General features: G+C 36.7%; 2 protein-coding genes across 2 annotated transcripts; one reads left to right on the forward strand and one right to left on the reverse strand.

The window, feature by feature from the left end:
- The first annotated feature begins 2 nt into the window (after positions 1 to 2).
- LOC127517126 (coiled-coil domain-containing protein 157-like) lies at positions 3 to 8,300 on the forward strand. Its single transcript, XM_051902351.1, has 9 exons — positions 3 to 350; positions 664 to 826; positions 978 to 1,433; positions 1,681 to 1,894; positions 2,756 to 2,833; positions 4,202 to 4,374; positions 4,544 to 4,720; positions 4,820 to 4,982; positions 6,707 to 8,300. The coding sequence occupies exons 1-9, from the start codon at positions 103 to 105 to the stop codon at positions 7,051 to 7,053; spliced, it is 2,019 nt and encodes a 672-aa protein (XP_051758311.1). The 5' UTR covers positions 3 to 102; the 3' UTR covers positions 7,054 to 8,300.
- A 1,141-nt stretch (positions 8,301 to 9,441) lies between these two features.
- Positions 9,442 to 22,191, reverse strand: LOC127517125 (cationic amino acid transporter 4-like). The gene is made up of 5 exons (XM_051902349.1): positions 22,084 to 22,191; positions 18,447 to 19,525; positions 16,888 to 17,633; positions 15,254 to 15,362; positions 9,442 to 13,676 (listed from the first exon to the last, which is right to left on the reverse strand). Exons 2-5 carry the CDS (start codon positions 19,426 to 19,428, stop codon positions 13,480 to 13,482), a joined length of 2,034 nt encoding a protein of 677 aa, XP_051758309.1. The 5' UTR covers positions 19,429 to 19,525; positions 22,084 to 22,191; the 3' UTR covers positions 9,442 to 13,479.
- Between the last annotated feature and the right edge of the window lie 4,263 nt (positions 22,192 to 26,454).

Raw genomic sequence — 26,454 nt, forward strand, 5'->3', positions numbered from 1 at the left:
GCCTACACGTGACCATGGAAACCTGGTGTGTATAGAGCTAATTCACATGTTCTTGCTACAGAAACTCTTAACGAACAAACGCATATTTTGGTCTGTTGAACAATGACTCATCTGTTGGGCCGTCAGGACTGTATCGACAGCCTTCGGAGAGATCTTATTGATTTACAGGGAGCGGTGCTGGATGTTTTTTCTAAGACTGGACCCGTCCGTTTCCCATCATGGAAGTTCCCCGATAAACTGTCATGTAATCTGGATTTGGTCAGTCTTTTAGAAGAGTATGACTATGTAGATGGTGAGGAGGAATTCAGTCAGCACTCCCACATAGTCTTGCTAGAGTTGCTGATTGACAGGTAATCAACTTGTTGTGAATTGTGTAAAACACTTGTCTGTTATGCTGACCTACATTTATTTAATCAAAATAGAGTAAAAACAGTAACACTGTGAAATATTATTACATTTTAAAATAACTGTTTTCTGTTAATATATTTAACATATTTGTTCCTGTGATGGCAAAGCTACATTTACAGCAGCCATTACTCCTTCAGTGTCTTATGTTCCTTCAGAAATCATTATGCTGATTTGGTGCTGCTGTTTAATATTTTTGTGGGAACCATCTTTTTTTTTCTTCAAAATTCATTATGTGCGTTTGTGTGTTTGTCCCAGATTAATGCTTCTTCTTCAGAGTTTTAATGTTCATGCTGAGCTGTTGCTTGAGAAGCAGAGAGCTTTATCATCTGGTCAAAATGAATCCTCTGTTTCCATCGGTCCTGTGGTCAAACGCTTCTGGAACAACCTACTTCAGCTCAGAAATCAACAAGCACAAGAAGTAAGAAGGATGATAAAGACAAAACACACACAAGACTTGGTCAAAAATTATCCTTGCTTATAAACTAAATCATTAAACAGTGTAATCAGTTGCATTTCACTGAAAACAATCAGTTAATTTGCATGATTTACTAAAAGGTCTTTTCTTTCAGAGCACCAGTGGACAGCAACCTCAATCTCAGCGGAGTTCATTCATTACCAGAACAGCAGCAAACACTCCTACTGTTAATACGCACAATACACAGAGCACCTCCATGACAAGCACCTATAAAACCACCTCAAGTACCCCAGATTCCTCTTCCCACCACAGAAGAGTGTCCACTTCAGGTTCCTGTGTGTCTCCGTCCACTCACACTGTGAGCTGTCAGACGGTAGAGTCGGCCCTGGTGCCCTGTGAGGCCTGTGCTTGTGTTCAGGCAGTGATGAAGGAGAGCAGTGATGCTCTAGTGTCTCTTTGCCAGTCTCTGGGTTTGCCTTGCTCCATGCAGGGCTTCCTGGAAGCTGTGGAGGAAACGCAGCAGCTGGGCCGCTTGTCTGCATGTGACATTTCCCAGTGGGCAAGTGAGCAGCGTAAGGATATTAGCCGTGTTGGGAAACATGTTCTGGAGGTGAGGGTCTGAGTATATTATTATAATTTTAAAAAAGCTGTTTTCTATTTGAATATATTTTAAAATGTAATTTATTCCTGTGATGGCAAAGCTGAATTTTCAGCAGCCATTACTCCAGTCTTCAGTGTCACATGATCCTTTAGAAATTATTCTAATATGCTGATTTGGTGCTCATTTATTATTGCAATTGAAAAATAATTTGACCGGTAGTGTATTTCCTTATTTGATTATTCTTTTTAAATTGGAGGTGAGAGAAACAGTTGAGCCACTGAAGAAGAAGCTGAAAGAGACAGAGATGGAGCGAGAGAAGCTGAGAAAACAGCTAGCAGATACGATCAAAAGAGAGAAGGAGGAGAGGAGGAAGATGGAGGAGGAGTGTGAGCGCAGAATGCAGGAGGTAAAGGTCAAGGGAGAAGAAGCAGTAAGGAGGCTAAAGGAGGAGCAGGAGGAGTTAAAGAGAGGTGAGTGTTTCTTTAAAACCCTTAAAGGGTTAGTTCACCCAAAAATGAAAATAATGTCATTTATTACTCACCCTTATGTCGTTCTTCACCCGTAAGACCTTCGTTCATCTGCTGAACACAAATTAAGATATTTTTGATTAAATCCGATGGCTCGGTGAGGCCTGGATCACCAGCAATGGTACTTCCTCTCTCAAGATCCATAAAGGTACTAAAAACAAATTTAAAACAGTTCATGTGAGTTCAGTGGTTCAATCTTAATATTATAAAGCGACGAGAATATTTTTTGTGTGCCAAAAAAACAAAATAACGACTTTTTAACAATATCTAGTGATGGCCGATTTCACAACACATGAATCTTTTGTGTCGAATCAGTGATTCGGATCACGTGTCAAACTGCTGAAATCACGTGACTTTGGCGCTCCGAACCACTGATTCGATTCGTAAAGCTCCAAAGCTTCATGAAGCAGTGTTTTGAAATCGGCCATCACTCGATATTGTTAAAAAGCCATTATTTTGTTTTTTTTGGCGCACAAAAAATATTCTCGTCACTTTATAATATTAAGATTGAACCACTGTACTCACATGAACTGTTTTAAATATGTCTTTAGTACCTATATGGATCTTGAGAGAGGAAGTACCATTGCTGGCGATGCAGGCCTCACTGAGCCATCGGATTTAATCAAAAATATCTTAATCTGTGTTCCGAAGATGAACGAAGGTCTTATGGGTGTGGAACGACATGAGGGTGAGTAATAAATGACATTATTTTTATTTTTGGTTGAACTAACCCTTTAACTCATATCTAAAACTTACTATATAAAAGTTAATGCAGTTAATGTTAATAAACATTGTTATTCACAGGTGTGACGTTTTTAGAGGAAAAATATTCTGAACTCACAGCAGAACTGAATTTGCAGACAGAAGCAAAACAGAGTCTTGGTAAGCTGGACATCATTATAGAAGTATTGGCCAGCAGTATCCACTACAACTACTGTCTACCAAAATAGAACCGAAATAAAATCCTTAAAAGGTCTAAGTAAATATATGGAATAATACAGGGCAGGGGGTTTCAAAGTTTTTGATGTTAGGACCTCCTTCTTAAAATGCAATGACAGCTATTTAATTTTGATACATATTTATATATATATGTATATATATATATATATATATATATATATATATATATATATGTATATACACTCACCAGCCACTTTATTAGGTGTATCAAACTGCCAAAGTCACGTGATTTCAGTAAACGAGGCTTTGTTGCATCATAAGTGTTTCGAAATTTCAATGGTTCACGTGACTTTGGCAGTTTGATACGTGCTCCGAACCACTGATTCGAAACAAAAGATTCGTAAAGCTTCGAAGCTTCATGAAGCAGTGTTTTGAAATCACCCATCAGTAGATATTGTTGAATAAAGTCCTTATTTTGTTTTTTTGGTGCAAAAAAAGTATTCTCGTCGCTTCATTACATTAAGGTTGAACCACTGTATAGTCACATGAACTGTTTTAAATACGTCTTTAGTAGCTTTCTGGGCATCTGAAAGTGTTAATTATCTTGCTGGCTATGCAAGCCTCACTGAGCCATCGGATTTTAGCAAAAATATCTTAATTTGTGTTCAGAAGATGAACAAAGGTCTTACGGGTGTAGAACGACATGAGGGTGAGTAATTAATGACAGAATTTACATTTTTGGGTGAACTAACCCTTTAAAGTTATGAAGCAACAAGAATACTTTTTGTGCTCAAAAACAAAACAAAAATAACGACTTTTGTTTAGTTATTCAACAAAATCGTCTCTCCCCTGTCATTCTCCTATGCTATTTATGAATTTGTTGAATAAAGTCGCTATTTTCGTTATTTTTGAAGATGAACGAAGGTCTTATGGGTGTGGAATGACATGAGGGTGAGTAATTAATGGCAGAAATTTCATTTTTGGGTAAACTAACCCTTTAAGGCAGGTCTAATCGCAAAAGGGGTATATGTACCTAATAAAGTGCCTGGTGAGCTGAATTGTGAATAATCCCGATTTCTTTAGAAAACAGTAAGAACATCTAATTCTATGTGTTAAAAATACTGCATTAAACAATTTTAATATCTTGTTCTTGACAGCCCCAATAAATAATTTTGTAGAATATTTTATTATTGTAGAATTTCCTTTTTTGAGGGCCCCCCCAGCACTACTTTGTGGCCCCTGGGGGTCCCTTGACCCCAGTTTGAAAACCCCTGAATTAAGGAACGTGGCAAAGGCCTACAAGATTGATTTTGTGATGATGTAAGTAATGCGTTACATTTTTTTCTATAGAATGTGAGAGAGCTGCTCTACAGGAGCAAATTCATCATCTGCATAATTCACAAGAGACCATGTTAAAAGAGATGGAGGAGAGCAGGAAAAACCTGGAGAAGGAGCTCAGAAGTACACAGACACTGTTAGACAAAGAAAGTGCCAAAAAACACAGTGTGCAACACCAGCATGAGGTGTGATTACTATGATTTATCATGATTACTATGATAAATATCATAATATTAAAATCATCAACACGAACAACTTTAACAATGTTATTTCCATAACTTGATATTCAATGAGTGTTGAGCTAGACTTGATTCCATCTAATTGGATCATGACACATGGTCATTTTGGGCACAGGCTCTTCAGGTGAAGCAGACGGCTCTGCGGAAGCATCTGGATGTGCTGGTTCAGCAGACTGAGGATCTACATGGCAGTCTGGAAGAATGCGAGGATGAAAAAGCTGATCTTGCAAACAAACTCAAACAGATCATACAAGAAAAAGACACGCTTCAGGAGCAACTCACACAGCAGCAGGTAAACATCTCAAATAACTAATTTAAAGTCAAAAATATTTAGTATGACAGAATCAGCCTGACTACATTAAAGTAAACCTGAGAGTTTCTTTCTCTGCAGTCCCGATGTAGTTCACTGTGTATTGAGAAACAGAGGCAGCAGACACAGATCACAGAACTGGAGGAGAGTGTGTCTCATCTGAAAGAGATGCTGGAAGAAGCTGCCCAGAGAGAGAGGATACTGGTGGCCTTTCCTGAGCTCAATCCACAAGCAGCACCACAGAGTGAGTAAACTCTGCCCACTCCACGCATGAAACAAAAGTTGCAATAGTCTTTTCTTACCTATTGTGACGTATATCTGAGTGAAACGGCTTCCCGAACAAGAAAAAATGTAGGACAGGACTTGATTTTGCCAATCAAGAATTGATTGGGTCATTGTGGTTTGCTATTGTTGTGAGTGACAGGTTGTCCAGCCCTCATGCCAGTAAACATCATCAGAGAAAAGAAGAGATATCAGTGCAAGTGGAAGGAGAAGTTGTTTTGATTAAAAATGACAAGTGCACATGAATTAAAATAGATATACTGATGTGCAAAGATAAATCATTTATAATAAATACAATATTGCAATACTGCAATACTGCAATATTCCATAAAAAAACAAGAACTGTCCATTTTGTTTTTATGGTGACTTTAAGTTAGGAACAAATTTCTTATTCAGAACCAGAATTTATTCAGAAGGCAGTGGCTATTTATACTCAGTGTAAAAATGTAGGTGCTATTTACATTGAGTGGAAGTAGTGGTATATACTGTTTGCACAAGTTTTAATAGCAGAGTGTAAAAACAAGTACTATGCTTTTTGTTTTAAAGGTAAAATATCTGAAGAGCGTGGTCAGCAGAGTAAGTGAAAATAGCCTTTGCCAACAGTGCAAGTAGACACTGCCTTTTTTTAAATAACGGAATGACATTCGGTTCTGCTAATGAACATAAGGTTAATGCATTCTCCTGCAATAGAGTTTAATGTTGGGTTCCTGGAAGTAAAAATCCCATTGATTTTCTCCACAGGGAATTGATTTTTAAATGATAACATATTAGAAGAAAGAAAGTTAGAAATCTTTATTAATCAGAGAATTGCACGTTGTGCGGCTTGCACCAATAGAACCATCCACTCCTGTGAAGTGTATATAAAATCAACAACTATAATCAATAGTTTGTTAATGCCATTAATTACACAAACTTGTTACTTTGTCTTTCATAATGTTGTGATTCACCTTGTGGCTGGTTGGTTTGGTTCATGGCTTATAACTTTTTAACAAAGATTTTTTTCTAAAAATACCTATGGGAAAAATGAATGGGACTAATAATTCCAGAACCAAGGCTGCTAAAAATTGGGTGGGCACTAATGCAATCTATACTATTTAGCAGCACTGCTACTGAATCTATGGCACAAAACATAAACTGACCAGTGAGGTCCAAATCAGAAACAAAAGAAGAACTTTTATGAGCAAGTGAATCAAAAACATCAGCTTGACCATTGTGCCCCAGTTCCCCAAAGAATTACTTCAATGAGTCGACTCTTTTAAGTGAATCAAAACAGTAGTAACAAATGTAGTCTGATTCATGAACGTACTTTACAACACTTATGAGTAGTTTTTTTTTTCTTCAATAAATAAAAACCATACAGGACAGCTAATTATTTAATGAACAACTTCCCGGTTCTTTTCCAGTGAATTAAACACATACAGCTTACAACTTGTATTATGTTTAGGCCTGTGAGACAGAAAATCAGTGCAGGATTGTCAGAAGTATTTTATAAAAATAGAAAAATGAATGAAATATGTTACCACATTTTGGTACTGTTATTTGATACATAAGCCAATTATTAGATGTTGCCTCTCTAAAATGATTGTAAAACCTCATTTGAAAGTCTGTACAAAAACCTGTTGTTAAATTTTGTGCAATTTACACCCCTAACTGCCACTTACAACCGGTTCTCTCTGTGTGTTACAGCTACAGGTGATGTGATGTGTGACATGGAGCAGCAGCTGAAGGCAAACTCAGTGAGGATCAGGGTTCTGCAGCAGGAGAACGCCTCCCTGAGTAACAGTCTGGCCAGACTGAAGGACAGAGAGGAAAAACAAAGATCTTCAGACTCTGGGATAGTAGAGATGGACAGAGAAGCTGTAGCGATGGGACCTCTGGACAGCTCTAGCACCTCCTCTCCCACCTCCCCTTCATCCATTCTTCATCATCAGACTCTCTGCCTCTCTCTCCACCAAGATGTGGAAGAAAGATACATGAACATTCGTCAGGCTGCTCGCATCCGGTCTGCAGGCACACGTCGCAGGAGGAAGTGATGTCACTTAACAGACTGACCTTACAATGGACATATGGCATTTTATGAATGTTGAAACAAGCAACAACGAATGTTGTATGAACTGGATCTTCAAAACCATGCTGTTCAGCAAATGGGTTGGAAAATATTTTTGCTGGTTAATATTTCAGGTCAAAATGAAGAAGCTGGCTGAATTTATGTGAGGACTGTATCAAAATGAAATTATTTATGTTTTGTTAGTATCATTACTGTTTGTGAACACACACATATGGGTTACCAGCTGCAAGAAGGAACATGACAAGGGGAGGGGCTGGATAGTATTATAAGTATAAATATAAGTATAGGCATTTTTTGTCACATCATGGCCATTATGTTGGTCATTTTACAGGGCATGCAAATTTGGAAGACATTTGAGGTCCTTTTTGTAATCAGTCAGGTGTGAATGAAGCCATGCTTCTGAGGCACTATAGTTTTTGTGGATGGAAGAATCGTGCGTGTGTGCATTAGTATGGGTTTCTCTAGTATTTTAAAGCTCTTTTATTTTGAATTGATTTAAATATATTTTAAAAGTCTTTCCATCTGCGACTTTGGCGAAGGAAATGTACTTTGTTCAACTGAACTCACAACACTCAAAATTTACAGGAGCCTGAAGAGACAATCATCTCAGGGCTGGTCACTGAGGCATTATTGACCTTTGAATATTTTTGTTCATGTGGTGCAACACTCTCTCTCTCGAATTCCAAACTGTTCCATATTAAATGCAAGGAGTGCAGAAAAAGCTGCAGGTGTGAAAGCATTCAAAACCGAGCCAAGGCCAATGTAACCATCAAACAGCCCAATGGAACAGAGCAGAGAGTGGTGTTAGATGATACACTGCTGCACTCCATTGTAAGCTTTAAGAGAGAGGGATACTGTGACAGCAGCTAGAGGAGCGTCTGCTGAGAGCTGAGAAAATGACTGTAGTCTGTGTGAATGATGAGACTCGGCGTGTGCAAACAGAAGCAGTGGAAAAAGCAAAGACAGTGGCAAAATCTCTTGTGTTTGCATGTTGTGTGACATGAAGCCTTGTCCATTAATAGCTGCAAAAGGTTCTTTTCACTTCAATGAAATATTAGTCTGTTGAAAACATGTTCATCACAGAAGAGATGTATTCAAGTCATTGTATGTATGAATTGCATTTACGAATTATGCATTTACTACATTATTTAATCAATCATCCCTCCATTGACTTGGTAACATGCATTCAGAATATTACTTCAAGAACAATACAACTTTTATTATTTCTACAGCTGTTTCTTGCTCATTAATGTCCATTATTATGTATTTCCTTTAGATTTGTTATTTCCCTGTTTGTGTATGATGGATGTTTATTGCGTATGCCAGTAGAATGCAAATTTGACTTGATCAGAGACACAGAAGAACGTCTAAACAGCTAAATAACAGAGAGTCTGGGCTGTCAACACCCAGAATATTATAATCTGTTGTGGTTATTGTAATTTTTATCTTTTACATATTCATAAATTAGTAACACTTTACCGTTAGGTCTCATTTGTTAACTATTAGTTAACATGAACTAACAATGAACAATACTTCTAAAGCATTTATTTTTCGTCGTTAATGTTAATCTCAACATTCACTAATACATTATGATCTGTTAACATTAGTTAATGTATTGTGAACTAAGATAATTTTAACCTTGACAACTGAACAGATATGAATATATTACTGACAAAGCCCTCACTATGTTGTTGTCATGGTAACCCTCAGGTTTGAGTGAAACCTCATCTTTTCACTACAGAGATCCATCAGTCTATCAGTGCTGTATGTAATATTAAATCAACTGCACACACAATGTTTTCTGTCACACAGTTTCCTGTGTTGGTTCCTATGGTAAACTCAAGGTACACACTGTATTGCACATTACTACGGAACAATTTTGTGTTTATAGGACTGACAAACTCAGCATGTATAAGCGAAATTTAACCCCAGTGTTTTGTTCTGTGGCACTGATGGGATTCTCATGTGCAGCTAAGCATGATGGGTGTCATATTATAGAGTCTGGGTAGATTCTGGTTGTCAAGCTGCATCATTCATGTAGCATTTGACAAACACATAGCAAAAGTTAACGCTCCAGTTATCTCTCTCCACCTATTTAAGCCGAGGTCGTCTAGGTTAAACTGGTAATAAGAAAAAATTCCCATGTGACTTCTCACAAATTCAGCTTAATCTAATAATCCATTCCTGCCAGATAGATTTATCTGTCATTCCTGATGTTAACGTTTTTTACCATGGATTATTTAAAAGAAAATCTATACAATCATTTTTGTCACTTAATATTAACTATAATAAAAATTCCCCCAAAATAAATTTAAAAGAATACCCCACAAATTATATGAATAACAGAACCATATGATGCTTCAAAACATTTATTCATCACTATATAATACAATCTCTCATAACAGAAATTTACAAAGACAGAGGTATATGCTCATGACACAACAAAGAGGAAATTTCTTAATAAGAGATGAGAGTGCAAGTGAGAAGGGCATAAACAAACCAAGCTGGTTTACAGGAAAATGTGTAGAAAGAGGTTAAGACAATAACAGGTGCTCCAAAAATTTTTTAAAACAAGATCCCAGCTTTATAATCATTTTCATCTTTGATTCAATAATCTTACATTCCACAAAATTACAGTCTATACAAGTCTAAAATTACAAGTCTACAGTAGCTGTATGTAAAACTTTGGGAATGCTTCAGTATCTGAATCATTAAGGCCATTGGTTACATGTGCTATACAAACATATAGATTTAATATTTACTTGTTAACTGGGACTTGTGCCTTCATCTAGTCTTCAACATCCTCTTTAAGCAACTACGTCTGGCTGACAGAAAGACATGAAGTGGATTATACAGCAAAGTGGACTGGCAGACAGTTTTAGATACAAATTCAAGACAGCTGTTGAACAAAAGTAGAAAACAGACTTGGAATATAACCCTCCAATAGAAGCGTCTGAACAAACACCAGGGCAAGTGCACTCAGTAAAGGGAGTATTTTATATCAATATTCTGAAGCAGTGGATGGGCAGCCACAATGTGATGTGTTGGGCCTTTTACCCTAATCATGTGATTGATAAAAATGGTATGAAGGACATAAACAGGAATATATAATGACATTTTGGAATACAGAGAGGGAGCAGTCACATTTTTTATATAAGAGAGGAAAAATTAGGAGTTTGCATGATTAAACAGAAACGGGAAGTAGAATGACACATCATGTTTCTGAATGTGTGTAGTGCTGTACAATAATCTCCAGCTGCACTGACTCTCTCTACAGGGATAATCCGGGTCAATCTGTGAGGAAGGGAACGCTGTAAATCTAGGGGGTGAGGGAGATTACAGGGGCTTGTGAAGCGGAATATCCCATACTTGCTTTTGTATGGAATATATTTTTTTTTAAATCTGCTGTCCAGCCAGTATCTATATATGTATAAAACACACTCTTCTATTATGCTTGTACCGAGGAAAGGGTCCGTTCTGTGCTTGTTTCTCAATAATATAATGTTAGAGAAGCATAAATTATTATTAATTAGTTTCAGTTGTAAGTTCCTATGCCTTTATAATGCATCCCAACTAAAACAGACAGTCCACTTTGAAAAACTCAAGGTGAAGTGCTCTGAAGGGCACACTGGTGATTTTGGGGCCAGTCATTCTCAACACTGTGTGTATGTGTGTGTGTAAGTTTGCCAATATAATTTTGAGTATTCTATTCTCTTCTATTCTAACATGGTCAGAATAAAATTTAAAGCTCAAATACTACTGCACACATGGAGCTTGCTCAATGACAAATAGAAGTGTTCAAAGATAAAGGAAAATGTTTAAGGGTTCATTCACACTTGGCAGGTTTGGTTTGATTACAATGAACTCTGGTGTGATTGCATGGTTAGTGTGGTTCATTTGATTAAGTGTGAATGCTGACATCTGAACCCTAGTGCGCACCAAACAAGCGGACCGAGACCCACATTTTTAGAGGGTCTCGGTCTACTTTCAAACAAACTTTCAAACTAAACTGCGTTTAGACTAAAAATATGAACACAACAACACAGACCAAAGATAAACAAACTAAAAACAAGATGTGATGTCACAAGGTGTGACCCTATAAAGTATAGAATGCTCAAGCATACTTGGGTTCTCTCATCATAAGAGCTACATTGCCCATTAGAGTTCAGTACAGGCATCGAAATCATTTCTGCTGCTGTTTAGACTCCGTTACACATTTTATAAGCTCTTTATGAGTTCTCAGCTTGGAAAAATAAAAAGTTCTGTCACAGAATATGCATAAATAAAGCTGTCCAATCAGGTTGTGACCTTATCCTTATGCCTTTTCTTTTATATCATTAGGCTTGGTGTCAAAAATGACAGCGAACCAGGACTAAATGTATCATTTTCTTTTTTGGTCTGGACCAAAAGTGTGAACACACCCTTAAATGCATGTGTCATGTTCTTGGAAATGAACTCTTTTCAAATAGTTTTTCAAATATTTATAGTATTTTTTTCTAAGAATAAAATAAAAGATAAAATGATTTCTTTTCAAGAACTCCTTTTAATGAGTTTTTCTTCTTCATTCTGAAATCAGGATTTGTATCACCCTGTCATTTTATTATTATTATTATTATTATTATTATTATTTATATTAGAAACTTGTTTATCATAAAAGAGGTATATTCAAGTAATTGTATGTATGAAATGTATTTTTTATATATATTTTTTGAATAAATTAATAGATTTGGACAATAAAAAAATGTGTGTCACTGACCCAGATGCTAAAACAACCAGTCAGTTCCAAGGTACCGATGCCAAGTAAATGTCCCAGCTCTGTCACGCCACACTGTGTGAGTGTGTGTGAGAATAAGGGGAGTTTGGTGTGTGTGTGTGTCGATGTCACATGAGATGTGCAAATCTGAGTGTGGGAATAAGGATTAGTGAATGTTAGGGTAAGTGTGTTTGCAAAGGTAAGGCAAGTGAGGAGTGTCAGTAAACACAAATGAAACATGATTACTCAAGAGCAGCTTATACTAAGGTTATCATACAAACATATATGAAAAACATAAAAACTTAATTCACTTTAACATCATGAATAGTGAACATTATTAAAACATGATTTTGGTTGGAGGTTACACTGAAAAATAAATAAATATACAGTTATACTGTATTATAAAAATAAATATTCATGAGGTGCAGAAAAGCGATGGAAAACAAAACAGAGAGAAAACTGAGATTAGTGTGTGTTTAAGGAGTGTGTTTGTGAACCAGACACCCAAAAAACAATGTATGTGTAAAAATAGTAATGTTTGAGTAGATTCATGTGATCCATTAATGGTTCATGGCTTCTGTTAAATTAAAATTATGGCCATCAGAGTAAGTGTGTGTGGGGGTGGGAAGGGAAATAGATTTGAGTAGATCCACATGATCCCATAACAACATTTGCTAAGACACTCATAGACCTTTAAAAAGATCCTATATATTCTGTCTAACAACCAGTGATTGTCAGTATTTCCCACAAGTCTGCAGAAACCATAAAAATATATGTTATCTGCCAGTAACTACAGCCACAGACTCTTGCATTATAAATTAATGTACCATCATACCTGTGTGTTTCAGTGTTTGGACTACACAAATAAAAAGGTTTCCTCGGAATATGCTCAAGCAACAACTTACATCAGTGTTTGAATGATAAACAGCAGCCTGTCTTAAAGGTTTCAGCTTTCAAAGAGCAGCAAAGCGGATCCACTCGGCTCTATGTAAACACCATAAAAGACAATGGAGATACTGAATCCGGTTGGGCCACAGAATTATGGTGCACTTCACTTACTCTCATATATAATTTACAAACAAGCCAGCATGATTGCTAAAAGTAGCTTTACAGTGGATATGTTACATAAGAAAGAAAGTAAATGGCCCACAGTTATGTTTAGGATGCCGACAAAGGAAGTTGAATGCATACAAACAATCACTTACTGACTTTAGAAGAAATATTTCATGTTCAGTACAAGTTTAATCTCACAGCCTTTGTGGCATAATGTTGATTACTACAAAAATGTTTTTACATTTGTCCTTCCTAAAAATAAGCAAATATCTGAGTTACAGTGAGACACTTACAAAGGAAGTGAATGGGGCCAATCCGCAAACATTAAAGTCCCTTGCCATTTTATATTAAAAAAAAGAGGTATGAGTTGTAATATTTTTTTGTGGAAATAAACATTATGCCACAAATGCTGGGCTTTACTTGTATCAAACCCAAACATTCCTTTAATCCATGATGAACAGTTTGGTTTATCTTGACATGATGACAGCAGTAGTAAAGGGAAGTGAAACATAAGAGAAAGAAAGCAAGAGTAATAGAACAGGCAGGCATGCAGGTGTACTGTAAACACACCTCAGCATGATCAGATCACCTGCTGGCAGGTGGATTGTCGAGGGTTGGTGTGTGTGTGTTGTGAGTGTGTCCTTCAGGCTGGACGTTCTGGACTGTCTCCACCAGGCTGCCGCTGGGAAGGACCACATATCGCGCTGCCACTTCCTGCCCCTGCTTTTCCCGTAAACCCTCCTTGCTGTGCCAGACGCCATACCCGAAATACACCAGAAGACCTGTGACAGAGGAAGAGGACAAATTTGATTATGTGACTCAGCTGGTTTAACTGTTTAAATGGTTTGTAGCAGTGTTGACAGGAGCTGAAGATAATCATGTTATTCTTTTCCCACAGATGAGTCCATAGCCAATTAATGCTGAGACACTAAAGACAATAGCTGCCATGTCTCTTTAAGAGCTTGCACATGGAGAAGCATCCACCATTGAGCTATTAGCTTTGACTAAAAAAAACTAACAAAACAAGTCTAAACAATCTATAGACATGTCATTTTCAATTTATAACTTGTTAATTAAAATTGAAAAATTAAAATTGAAATTAAATTAAAATGGTGTTTGTATTCACCTGTCAGTTTGAACTCGAGGCTATTAGCTACAAGCAATTTCCAAACAAAATGTCAGTGTGTGAAAATATTTAAAGGAACAGTTCACTCAAAAATGTAAATTCTGTCTACATTTACTCTCCAAATCTGTGACTAACAATTTACAATTCAGAATGTTTCATGCAGAAAGCTATTGGATGGGTTTAAAAAACTTCAAGGGTACTTTTTTGTCTTTTTGGAGTTTGACAGTAGTCGCGTTTACACCACCTTTCAAATTGTGCAAATTAAAATAGTGAATTAAAAATACGCCCAATGGAAACACGTCAATTTTACAAAAACTCCCATATATATTAAAAATGTTTTTTTGCTCGTTGGAGGTGGTTTTTCAGGCAATTTGAAAAAAATTTAGCAAAATTTTAGCAAAACTGCAATGGAAACAGTTTTTTCACATTTACAGGTTACCTGGTGTATGTTAAAGATGACGTGGTAAGTTTGAACAGAAGACGAGACAGTTCTTTATTAAACTCATAAAAGACAAAAGAATTACGGGAATACTGGATTCTAAACAACAAAGAAATGCCACAATTTATCAAGACCTTGAAGCAGATAGGAGGGAGAAACACCCAGAAACACATCATACGTGGCTGCTCCGAAGTATAAAGGACTTTCCTTGCCATTAATGCTTGGACATCATGCCTACATCTCCATTAAAAATAATGGCTAGTGCGATGGCTGGGAAAAACGTACACCTATCCATTGCCATGATTTTTGGAAAGACTTATCGCTAAAGGAAAAAAATTACGCTTTAGTCCCATAACATTGGTTAATGGAAACGCCGTCATTCGCAATAGTTTTTTATCGACATTTAGAAAATATCACAAAAGTTTTGTGTAAATCTGTAATGGAAACGCAGCTTGTAATGGCTGCCATTCTCTTTAATGATAAGAAAAAAGTAGGTTAAACACTCAGCTTAACATCCCTTTTGTGTTTCACACAAGAAATAAAGACTTACAGAATGGAACAATATGAGGGTAGATACTTATTTTTGAGTGTACTATCACCATAAGAGAGGGATATATTTATTGTTTTCAGTAATTTTCTTTAATAAGATAATGCTGTTCTGTACTGAGTCGGTCAGTTCATAAAGTGTATATGTCTCCTTTGCTGCTTTACTTTAGTATAGTAAATACTAAATTGATGTTTATGTAATTCACAATACAGTAGTGAAGAAGAAGTGGAATGTGATGAACTAGTACCTGCTGCGAGCCATATAGTGAAACGGATCCAGGTGAGAGGACTTAACTTCAACATGAGAAATACATTCAGAAGGATGCTGAAGCCAGGAACAAATGGCACCAGAGGAACCTGAATGATGAAACACATACTAGTGACTTATTTCTATGAATCTCAATCTCTGTGTTTAAATCAACTGGTTCAAGAAAACTATTCAGTGATTATTTTACATACATCTTACATGAACTGATTATCATGTGGTTCCTGGCATACTGGTTTTTTTTTTTTTTTTTTTTGTACATTTATTTATATGGTTGTATTAATAAAGGGAGTTTAGAGTAAGTTTGTGTGTTTTTTTGGTTTGTTGCAGGCAATTCAGCTCCTAAAAACCAAAGTCATTGAAATTATCTAATTTACATTTACATTAAACAATGCTAAAATCTGTTTACATCTCTAGATTGAAACAATTTTTGCATGATTTTATATCAGATATCAGTATCCTCAGTTTACTCCCAAATGCTCTTACACAGCAAAATCCCCAGAGTTAAATCAACTCTGCTCAGAGTACATATGGTCCCCTCTCTAAATAGTGTTAAAGTAACACTGAAGCAGAGTTAAAGTTAATTAGATAATTAAGCAATTAATAAGGCTGTGACTTAAGTCACTTGTAGTTTTTGTGTTTTTTCTTATTTCCTCAGTGATTCTGCTTGTTAACAGCAGGTGTTCATCACTAATGCGCAATCATTACTTAAATAATTGCTTAATTATCTCATTAAATTTAACTCTACTTCAGTGTTATTTTAACACTATTTAGAGAGGGACCATATGTACTCTGAGCAGAGATGATTTAACTCTGGGGATTTTGCTGTGTAGTACTTATCGGTTGTCACTCATTACACATTCAAGTTCAAAAGCTCAGTCAGTTAACATTTTGCAGATTCTGCAAGGTGTAAATAAACTTATGACCAGTTACAGATACAGTATAAGCAATTGTAACATTTCATGATGTAGGCTTGCACAGGACAAATATTAGACAAATATTTGCGTAGATAAAAACACACATGCTTCAATAATAAATGAAATTCAACTAATTACGTGTACCATACATTCATTCCCACAGTTTATTAAAGTGTAAAGTTCAACCAAAAATAAAATTCAGTCATCAATCACTCTCATGTTGTTCCAAACCCATAAGACTTTCATTCATCTTTTAAATAAATATTTTAATAAAATCTGAGAGATTTCTGTCCTACCATGAAAAATCTAATCAACCAAACCTTGGTTCAAAACGTTCATAAAAAGAGTGCTCTGAGAATGTTCACTGATCAATATGTGAATAAAATCCTAAATTAAATTAATTTGGATTTCTTTTACGATCTCTTTATGAACTTGTTGAACATCAGTTTTGGGAGAATACACTTCAAACGGAGGGACAGAAATTTCTCAAATTTTATTAAAAAATTACTAATAAATTACTTTTATTTGTGTTCTAAAGATGAACAGAAATTGTATTGTTTCTGAATGACATGACAGTGAGTAATTGATGACAGAATTAGCATTTTTTTGTAAACTAACCCTTTAACTATCTGTGTAAATATCTGTGGTTTTGTCTAACCAGATGTCTATTCACCTCATTACAGCGGTATTAGTAACTCACCTGGAAAGTCTTGTGATTGGGCTGTTGTTCATGGACCCAGATGAGAGCCAGACTGAGCAGGAAGACCAGACTGAAGATGACCAGCAGCAGGGTGAAACTCCAGATAGGCAGATGAAGCTGATTATTCCCAAAGACCAACACAGCACAAAGAGAGACTGCACTGACCATCAGAGCCAGCACAGAGAATGCCACCACCTCCCCTGGCTCACAGTCCCCCAGTATGCGGCCAAGATACGGTTCCCAACAAGCCTTCAGTGTTCCAGCAGCACGTCTCTCCTTCACCGCCTTCTGCCTCTCCACCAGCTGAAGTTTATCAGAGAAAGATTCATACTCCTTCGGCTCTCCGCTGTCCTGTGCAAAGGTCTGGGTCTCATTCACTGCCACAGATGGGTCCACCTGCTGCCCTGACTGGTTCAGTGAAGGTGTGGATGAAGCATCTGTCTTGATTCCACCTCCTCCAGATCCCCCAGTACTTTTATCCGATTGGAAGCGGAGCACTATGATGCTGGCCGCTACAAACGTGTAAGCAAGCAGAGTGCCAATAGAGAGGAACTGGACTAGTGCTTCTAGATCAAAGATGAGGGCAAGAAATGCCATAAGGCTGCCAAAAACAAGAATGGCGATCACTGGGACTTTGGTTACAGGGTTGACACGAGAAAAGACAGAGAAGAAGAGGCCATCCTCAGCCATGGCATACACAATCCGCGGGAGAGAGAAGAGGTTGCTGAGCAACACAGTGTTCATGGCTAGATGAAAGAGATTAGAGAAGATAGGAAACAGTATAAACTCCATAGTCCTCTTTTTAAAAATCTAACAATACTTCATCTATATCAACATAACAATTATAGAGACTGCTATAAAGTTCAGTCACGTCTTCCAAAAACACACACACACACACAAAAAAGCCCCACAATCTTAAATAAAATAATAAAAAAAATGTAATATTTTTTACATGTCAAAGTGACCATATGAACATCAGTATGGATCTGTACACACACTAACGTTCAAAAGTTCGGGGTCAGTAATAATTTTTTATGTTTCTGAAAGTCTCTTATGCTCACCATGGCTGCATATTTTAAACTGTATATTGCAAAGCTGAATTTTTCAGCATAATTACTCTAGTCTTCAGTGTCACATGACCCTTCAAAAATCTAATATTCTAATATGCTTATTTGGTGCACTTTCTATTCATCATGGTATCAAAGTATAACAAAAATATTAAGTATATATTAAGTATATAAATATTATATACAGTATATATCCATCCTAGAAATTTATTGAATAAATTATTAAAAAAGAGCATCAAAAAAGTGATGTGATATTGCATCAAGACATGACTGAATAATTTGCTCATATGATTGGCCACTATTACCTAATTTTTTTTTGTGAATCAATAAATATTTCATAAAATAAGTGGTTATTAAATTAAACATTTTGTACATCTATTGTCTTCGTTTAATTGTGTATATTTGTATTAACTCAACCATCGACCACCCTGCTCTCTATATATTAACACTGGCCGTTGAAAACCTATATGTCAACCACTGACTTATACTCACCACAGATGGAGCCCACAGCCACGATGAACCCGGCCCAGCTATATCCCCGTCTGAAGAACGCATCTGACAGAGCTGAGTTTGGGTCGAGTGTATGCCATGGAACCATCAATGTAAGAACTGTGGACACCAGGACGTACGCTGTGGCCGCCAGGCCCAATGATATGGCAGTCGCTGCAGGAACAGCCTTCTGAGGATTACTGGCCTCTTCACTAGAAGCTGCTATCACGTCAAAGCCAACAAAGGCATAGAAGCATGTTGCAGTTCCTGCCATAATACCTGAAAATCCAAATGGGGCAAAGCCTCCCTCCCGGGCGCTCCAGTTGACTGGATCAGCCAATGCGAAGCCAAACACCAAGATAAAGGCAATGACTACCATACTGATGGCCGAAAAGATGTGGTTGAGCCAAGATGAGACACGAACACCAAATGAGATGAAAAATGAAGCCACTAGGAGGATTGAAGCCGCTAAGAGGTCTGGGTAATGAGTGAGGAAGGGCACGTCCCAACGCATAACATGACTTTCAGTGAAGTTCTGGATGCGGTGATTGAAAATAGAGTCCAGATAGCCACTCCACGCACGAGCTACTGCCGCCCCGCCTATCATATACTCCAAAATTACATTCCAACCAATCAGGAAGGCCCAGATTTCCCCAACAGAAACGTAGGTAAACATGTAGGCGGAGCCTGTCTTTGGTACACGGGCGCCAAACTCAGCATAGCACAGCGCAGCCATGAGAGACGCTACTCCTGCTATGATGAACGACACTACGACAGCTGGTCCTGCAGTGTCTTTAGCAACAGTTCCTGTGAGAACATACAGGCCTGATCCCACCATTCCACCTACACCAAGCAGAGCGAGGTCAACTGTGGACAGACAACGTTTCAGTGATGTTGCCATCACGTCATCCTCCAACGTCTTTAGTCTGTTCAGCTTCTGACAGAACCTCATCATTGAAGAGCAGCCGGAAACACATGACGCCATCTTGATAGAGAATGAAGAGTTGGTAAAAGAGATGATAGGAAATACACCAATGTCACACTTGGTCCATGGTTTTCAGAGTCAAACAGGCCCTACAAACCTGAAATAAAAATAAACAGAAAATAAAATCAAATTTGTAATATACTGAAAGCCAAAGTCAGAAATAAATGAGTGTTTAGAGCAAAAATATATTTAAATACATTTTAAAAAATATTACATATATTTAAATATATTATTTAATGTGTGGGGACAAAAATGTCCCTATTGTGAATTTATCTAACATTTGATATATTTCAATCTATTTATATATTCATTCTATAGGCCTGTCTAGTGATGGGTTTAATCCCTTTGTAGTGACTTGTAGCTATCAGATATATGTATTGACTGAATGTATGGCTAATGTAAATGTTGGCATGAAACAGAAGTTGTTATTGTCTTTTATATTCAGCTTTTTGAACATAAAGAAATGTAGGGCGGGACTTGATTTTATCAATTGGAATCGATTGGATCGTTGTGGTTTGCTATTGCAGTGATCTCATGTGAGTGAGAGGTTGCTGGAGGGGAGAGGTTATTGTCCCATCCTCAGGACAGTAGACACACCATCAGAGAAGAGATATCATTGCAAGAGGGAGGGGAAGTTCTTTTGATTAAAGACTACAAGGAGGCACATACATTTTAAAAAAAAATAATGATGTGCATGATCAAACTAATTAAATCATGTATAATAAATACTGCAATATTTCATAAATAATAAGAATGGTCAATTTTGATTTCACTGTGATTTAATGTGGTTGTAGATGAACAAATGAAAAACTGAATTCAGCTACAGTTTTACTCATAAGTTTACATACCCCTTGCAGAATATGCAAGATGTTAATAATCTTAACAAAATAGGGATTTTAAAAATTGCATCTTATTTTTTATTTTGTACTGTCCTGAATAAGCTGTTTCACATTAACAGATGTTTACATACAGTCCACAAGACAAAATAACTGAATTTACACAAATGAAACACTTCAAAAGTTTACATACCCTTAAATCTTAATACTGTGCATTGTTACTTGGTTGATCAATGACTGTTTTTGTGATGGTTGTTCACCAGTCACTTGTTTGTCCTGAGCAGTTAAACTTTTCTTTTGAAAAACCTCTATATATTGCATATTTTTTTGGTTTTCTAGCATCTTCTGCATATTTGAGATCCATCTTTTCACACTGAGGACAATTAAGGGACTCAACTATTACAAAAGGTGCAAACAATCACTGATGCTGAAGAACACAATGCATTTAAGTGCCGGGGACTGTAAACCATTAGAACTGAATGATCGGAGTAAACTGCACTTATTTTGTTTTCTGGGAAACATGTAAATATCTTATGTAGCTTATCGCCGTACTAAATAAAAAATAAGATGACTTTTTTTAAATTCTTATTTTGTTAAAATTATTAACATCATCCATATTGTGCAATTACTTATATATTTACTTCCATTAGCTTATTGTTTATACCTTAAATTAATTTGCTAACAGTGACTGTAAATTAAATTGCCTAAATTATTACATTGTTAGCTAACTGCGTGATTATATGTACATTTCTGAAATTACGTAATTTGGACACAGCCAACTCTGATAACAGATTACTCTAAATTGTAATGTTGACATTCACTCCCTGTAAAGCTGCTTTAAAACGATATATATTGTGAAAAGCGCTATACAAATAAACGTGAATTGAATTGAATATTACATCCAAGTCTACTATGATGGTACACAGCAGAGTGCTGTATAATATAACATAGAAACTAGTCAATTATCCTATTTAACATGCATTTATTATGTTATAAAATTCTGTGCATTATTTACAGACAGCAATCATCACTACAATTCATGATACGTAATTTTAATGGGTGGGCTTCCTCTCCCTTGGGCTCAATATTATATAGAGGACTTTGGTCATAATGTATATAACAGGCCCTATGTATTAAGTTAGTGGCTCTACCTTAAAGAGGTTACAAAAAATGCAGCCATTTGGCACAGAAATTCCTTGTCTGAACTGAAATACTAATTTATAAAGCATAAACGTTCAATAGTGTTTAATGCTTAATAAAACCTCTTATTTTTTGTATCAAATGAATCAATTGTGTGGAAATGTGGCTTGGTTACAGTTGATCAGTTGACAGTCTACACATTCATGGTGCAGATGGTGATTCCCGTTCACATCACATCCGCTGCCTCTCCAGATCCACTGCTGGAGCGAGCCCTGGATGACGTCATATCTGTCATCCTTATCTGAAAATCTCCATAGTACAGTCAATCCAAAACTCACTTTAATACTTATTTTTATGAAATACAAGCTAAATGTTGATGCGCCACCTTTCTCCGTGAAATGCAGCATGAATAATTAAACTCAACATGCATTTAAGACTGCAGCGATATTTAAAAAAGCTGAAATAAGCTCATATATAAGAGCCAGCAATATTATTTGGCGCTGTTATTGTTTGATTGAACTATATCGTGACAGCTGTCTGTTTTCAGCCACAAGGTGTTTAAGCATCGTCACGAAGACAGGTGAGAAACTGGCCCGTTCAATTTCGTATTAACGACAAATCTAATCATTAAAAGCACATAAATGCACATCCTCATATAAAACATAGTATGGCTTTTTACCTGTAAATGATTCGTTCTTTCATTCGTGTCTTGCTCGGTGAAAGCGATGTTGTGAAGCGTCATTGAACAGAGCAGAGGGTGGAGGAGAGAACAGGAGCTGTTTCCGCTCTTAAAGGTACAGTACCATATTAATTAAGCCCTATATAAAACATCCTTTTACCTAATGCCATTATGTTGGTACACAGACTTACTATTACTGGTATTGATATTTCATGCGGACATAAAATCTACTAAAAAGTCTGTTAAAACTAAAAGTATAGTCCCATATCTAAATGTGCATATCTGGATAGGCTATGTGCTAAGCAAATGCAGTGAACAAAGACAGCTGTAGAACAACAACACACAATACATGATCCTATTTTGACCTAGATCTTCATTGAGTATAACATGATTTATGCAAGAAAAGATATTCCATATTAAACAGGAAAATCTGCATATATTACCAAAAGCAGTGGTAATCAATTATGGGCTAAATATGGAATAGCACACTAGCATACTAATCTTACTATTGTACCATACAGATATATTGATATTGAGCCACTCTCTCAATCTCAAATGTAGTGCAGAGAAATCTGATTCATTCTGTTGAATCAGTTTGTCCAAAATGGCTCTCTCTCTCTTAGCACTGGAATCAATGTCTTGATAGTATATTGAATAAAAGTTTCTAGGCCGTGTCCCAAATGGCACCCTAAACCTCTGTGTTCTTATTTTTGTGCCACACCTTTGTTCGAAACAAAAGATTCATAAGTCTTCGAAGCTTCATGAAGCAGTGTTTTGAAATCGCCCATCACTAGATATTGTTGAATGAAGTTGCTATTTTGTTATTCTTGGCGCACAAAAAGTATTCTCGTCAATTTATAATATTAAAGTTGAACCACTATAGTCACATGAACTGTTTTAAATATGTCTTTAGTACCTTTCTGGACATTGAAAAAGGAAGTGTTATTGCTGGCAATGCAGGCCTCACTGAGCCATCGGATTTCATCAAAAATATCTTAATTTGTGTTCTGAAGATGAACGAAAGTCTTTCGGGTGTGGAACGACTGAGTAATTAATGACATAATTTTCATTTTTGGGTGAACTAACCCTTTAAAGGATTAGTTCACTTTAAAATGAAAAGCTTTGCTCACCCTCAACAAGCCATCCTTGGTGTATATGACTTTCTTCTTTCTGGTGAACACAATCTGAGATATATTAATAAATATCCTGATGCATCCAAGCTATAATGGCAGTGAACGGGACCAATGAGCTGAAGAAAGTGTCTCCATCCACATCCATCCATCAGAAACATATTCCACACGGCTCCGGGGGGTTAATAAAGGCCTTCTGAAGCGAAGCGATATACGTTTATGTAAAAAAAAAAAAAAATCCATATTTAATAAGTTATGAAGTAAAATATCTAGCTTCCGCCAGATCACCTTCCGTATTCTACTAAAATACGGAAATCTACTATTCTACTGAAAAAACAGAACTGGTGTCGCGTCAGTTAAGTTTTTTCCATAAGTTTAATAGGGAAGGCGTAGGACGTAGCGTAAGCTTTTTGAACTGCGAGAGTTTTACACTATCTTCATAAATTAAAGGGTCATGAAACCCCAGAACACATTTTTTGAGCTGTGAACAGATATGTATAGGCTGCACATCATTGAAAACACTAAAGGTAGGCTACTCATTAATTTTATTTAAAAGCTGAAATTAGTTATTTTTGCATTTTTCAGAGCGATATATGTCTTCCGGTTTGAAAAGCAAAGTCGGAGCAACGTCACAAAATCTGACGTCATCGTGTACTACCGGTGTTACAAGATTTTCGGTTTCTGAGATTTTCGGTTTCCGAAGGCGGAGCATACATGAATATTAATGAGTTTCGCAGACATGCGCGATTGCACATGCAACTGAGAATTTTAGGCCCTGTCCCAAATGGCACACTTCTATGCACTTTCGGTCTTGTGGACTTACAATGGCTGCCGCGTGCGCGTGCCGTTAATTCCACAAGACCGTAGGGTGTCCCATTTGTCAATTTTAGGCTTCAGAAGGGTGCTCGCGAGCGCCCTCTTTGCGGACGATTTGCGCCCTCGATGCGCACTTTTGCTGAGCCCGCACTGGTGCGAGCTCAGCGGCAGACTTCTTCCCAACAGTCAAAGCGACATTACGTCACGAAAGTGCAGACTCGTAGGAAGGCCGTGAGTGTTTAGGGTGCCATTTGGGACAGAGCCTAATATGCTGATTTGCTGCTCAAGAAACATTCTTAGCTACTATTATCAGTGCTGAAAACAGGAAACCATGATAAAGTGCCTGTCTTTTTTTCCTTTTTTTTAATAAAAATATTTTTAATTAATCTTTGTAGAATAAACTTAATCCTTGTGAAATTCATTTCTTAAAAAACTACAGTGATTCCAGACATTCGAATAGTATTTTAATGCAAATGCAATTGTGCAAATTATTTGGGGGCTAGCTGTCTGTAAAAAGATAACCTTTTGTTGTTATAAAAATAGTTTTAAGTAAATAGAAAAAGTCATTAAAATTCAAAGAGTGGTAAAAATGTCAAAATCTTTAAGACTAAAAATGTAATTTTTTGATCTGAGAATAGCTTTCTTATATGTCATATTTCCATATATTAAGGGACTGCTACAGTAGCTAAAGTTTGTTGTGGGCAAGTCCATGACCCATCTTTTTAAACAAAATGTCATTAAATGTCTCACAAAATATCATATGTTCACTCCATCACACATTATACAAGGCATCTAGTAATCAAAAGCAAATCAAGGCCATATTCCCATCTTTATTCTAGGATTTGTGATATATGTTTTGACATAGTTTAAAAATGTTTTTTTTTTTTTTCTTTCAAAATTTCATGAGGCCAAAGGCGCCCCTAATTAAAACCCCATGAAGAACATGCATGTTTATGAACGTTAATGACCAGTGAATTCAGGTTGGCTGGGACACTTTTTGCCATTGAGATGACTGGGAATAAGTCACCATCTAAGGGCATTGAAGGTACTATATCTTGTGCATTTTGCCTTTACTCACCCAAAACTTGTCAACAAGGCTACTTTACGTGAATGTGAGTGCATTAGCAGATAGTTGCTGATCGCAGATGTTTTATTTATTAGATGAGGAAATGACTGCAGCTGGTGATGAGGCTCAAACCAGCACATACAGTAGTCATACTATTTAATTTTACTTAACATTGTTTTATTTATCCGCTATATTGACAAGACCGTTTTGAAGGATATTGGTTTACTTATGGCCTTTCTGTGCACTTGAGCTCAACTGAGACTTGTAATCTGTAGATGTTTAAAAAGTTGTTGTGTCGACCTTGATTTAATGCAACATTGAGGTGTTCAATTTTATTTTAATTTTAGAAAAAACTTGATTTCTCATCTTGCAAATCAATTGTTTCTTATTTTTACTAGCAGTCTCTCAGGACTAGTGCATCTCTAAGCCTATATTCAGCATGAGTAAAATACTTAAGTACTGTTAAAATTAGATACTTTAAGACTTTTACTCAAGTCGTATTGGAATTGGTTACTTGTAATTTGTAGTGGAGTCATTTTCGATGTAAGGTATCAGTACTTTTACTCAAGTATGGTTTTCAGGTACTCTTTACACCTCTGACGGAAACCATGAAAAGACAATATATTTTCAGCATTTGTCACCAACCGGAAAACCAGAGAATGTTAGTCTGAACAGGTAAGCTAACACATGTATAATCACACCAGTAGTCTGTAGGTTACAAAAATATTATATCCACACAGACACGTTTATATAGGCCTATCGGCTGTTACATCACGAGTACATAGGAAGAGCACAACGAGCTGAAGGTTGTTCTGCTGTTACACGAAGTGTCTGTCATTCAGTTACAGACGACTGCACAAATCGTGCATACTAATGAAAACATTAAACTGTTACCTATAAGTAAACAACTGTAGTTTAGGCATAAGTCAGCCGCGATGCTGAGAATATAGTTACCTTTATGGAATAATCCACTAATGTCTTGAGATACAATGTGTAAGACTGAGAGGGCTACTCTTTGAGAAAACAAAGGAAATTAACATTTGGACTCTCTTGCAAAATTAGCATCCTCATCCGAGACGCAATCACACTGAGTCAATCACACCTTAGCATTGCCTTAATCTACATTTCCCTTCCTTCGCCCCCTCTTCCCCCATCTCTTCTCTCTACATGCGGAGATGACCTGAATTGACCCAAAATCTATATGGTTTAATGTGAACAGTTATCATACAACATTATTCATGTTTTATATCATTTGAAATGTCTCAGGGCGACTGGTACAAAGGTCTCATTCCCACAGGAGTAAACCAGAAGGTAATAAAGGTTTTAAGATTTTAGAGATATTTTGCTCTCTGTAATGGG

This window comes from Ctenopharyngodon idella, chromosome 8, assembly GCF_019924925.1.
Source record: "Ctenopharyngodon idella isolate HZGC_01 chromosome 8, HZGC01, whole genome shotgun sequence".
Classification (NCBI taxonomy): Eukaryota; Metazoa; Chordata; class Actinopteri; order Cypriniformes; family Xenocyprididae; genus Ctenopharyngodon; species Ctenopharyngodon idella.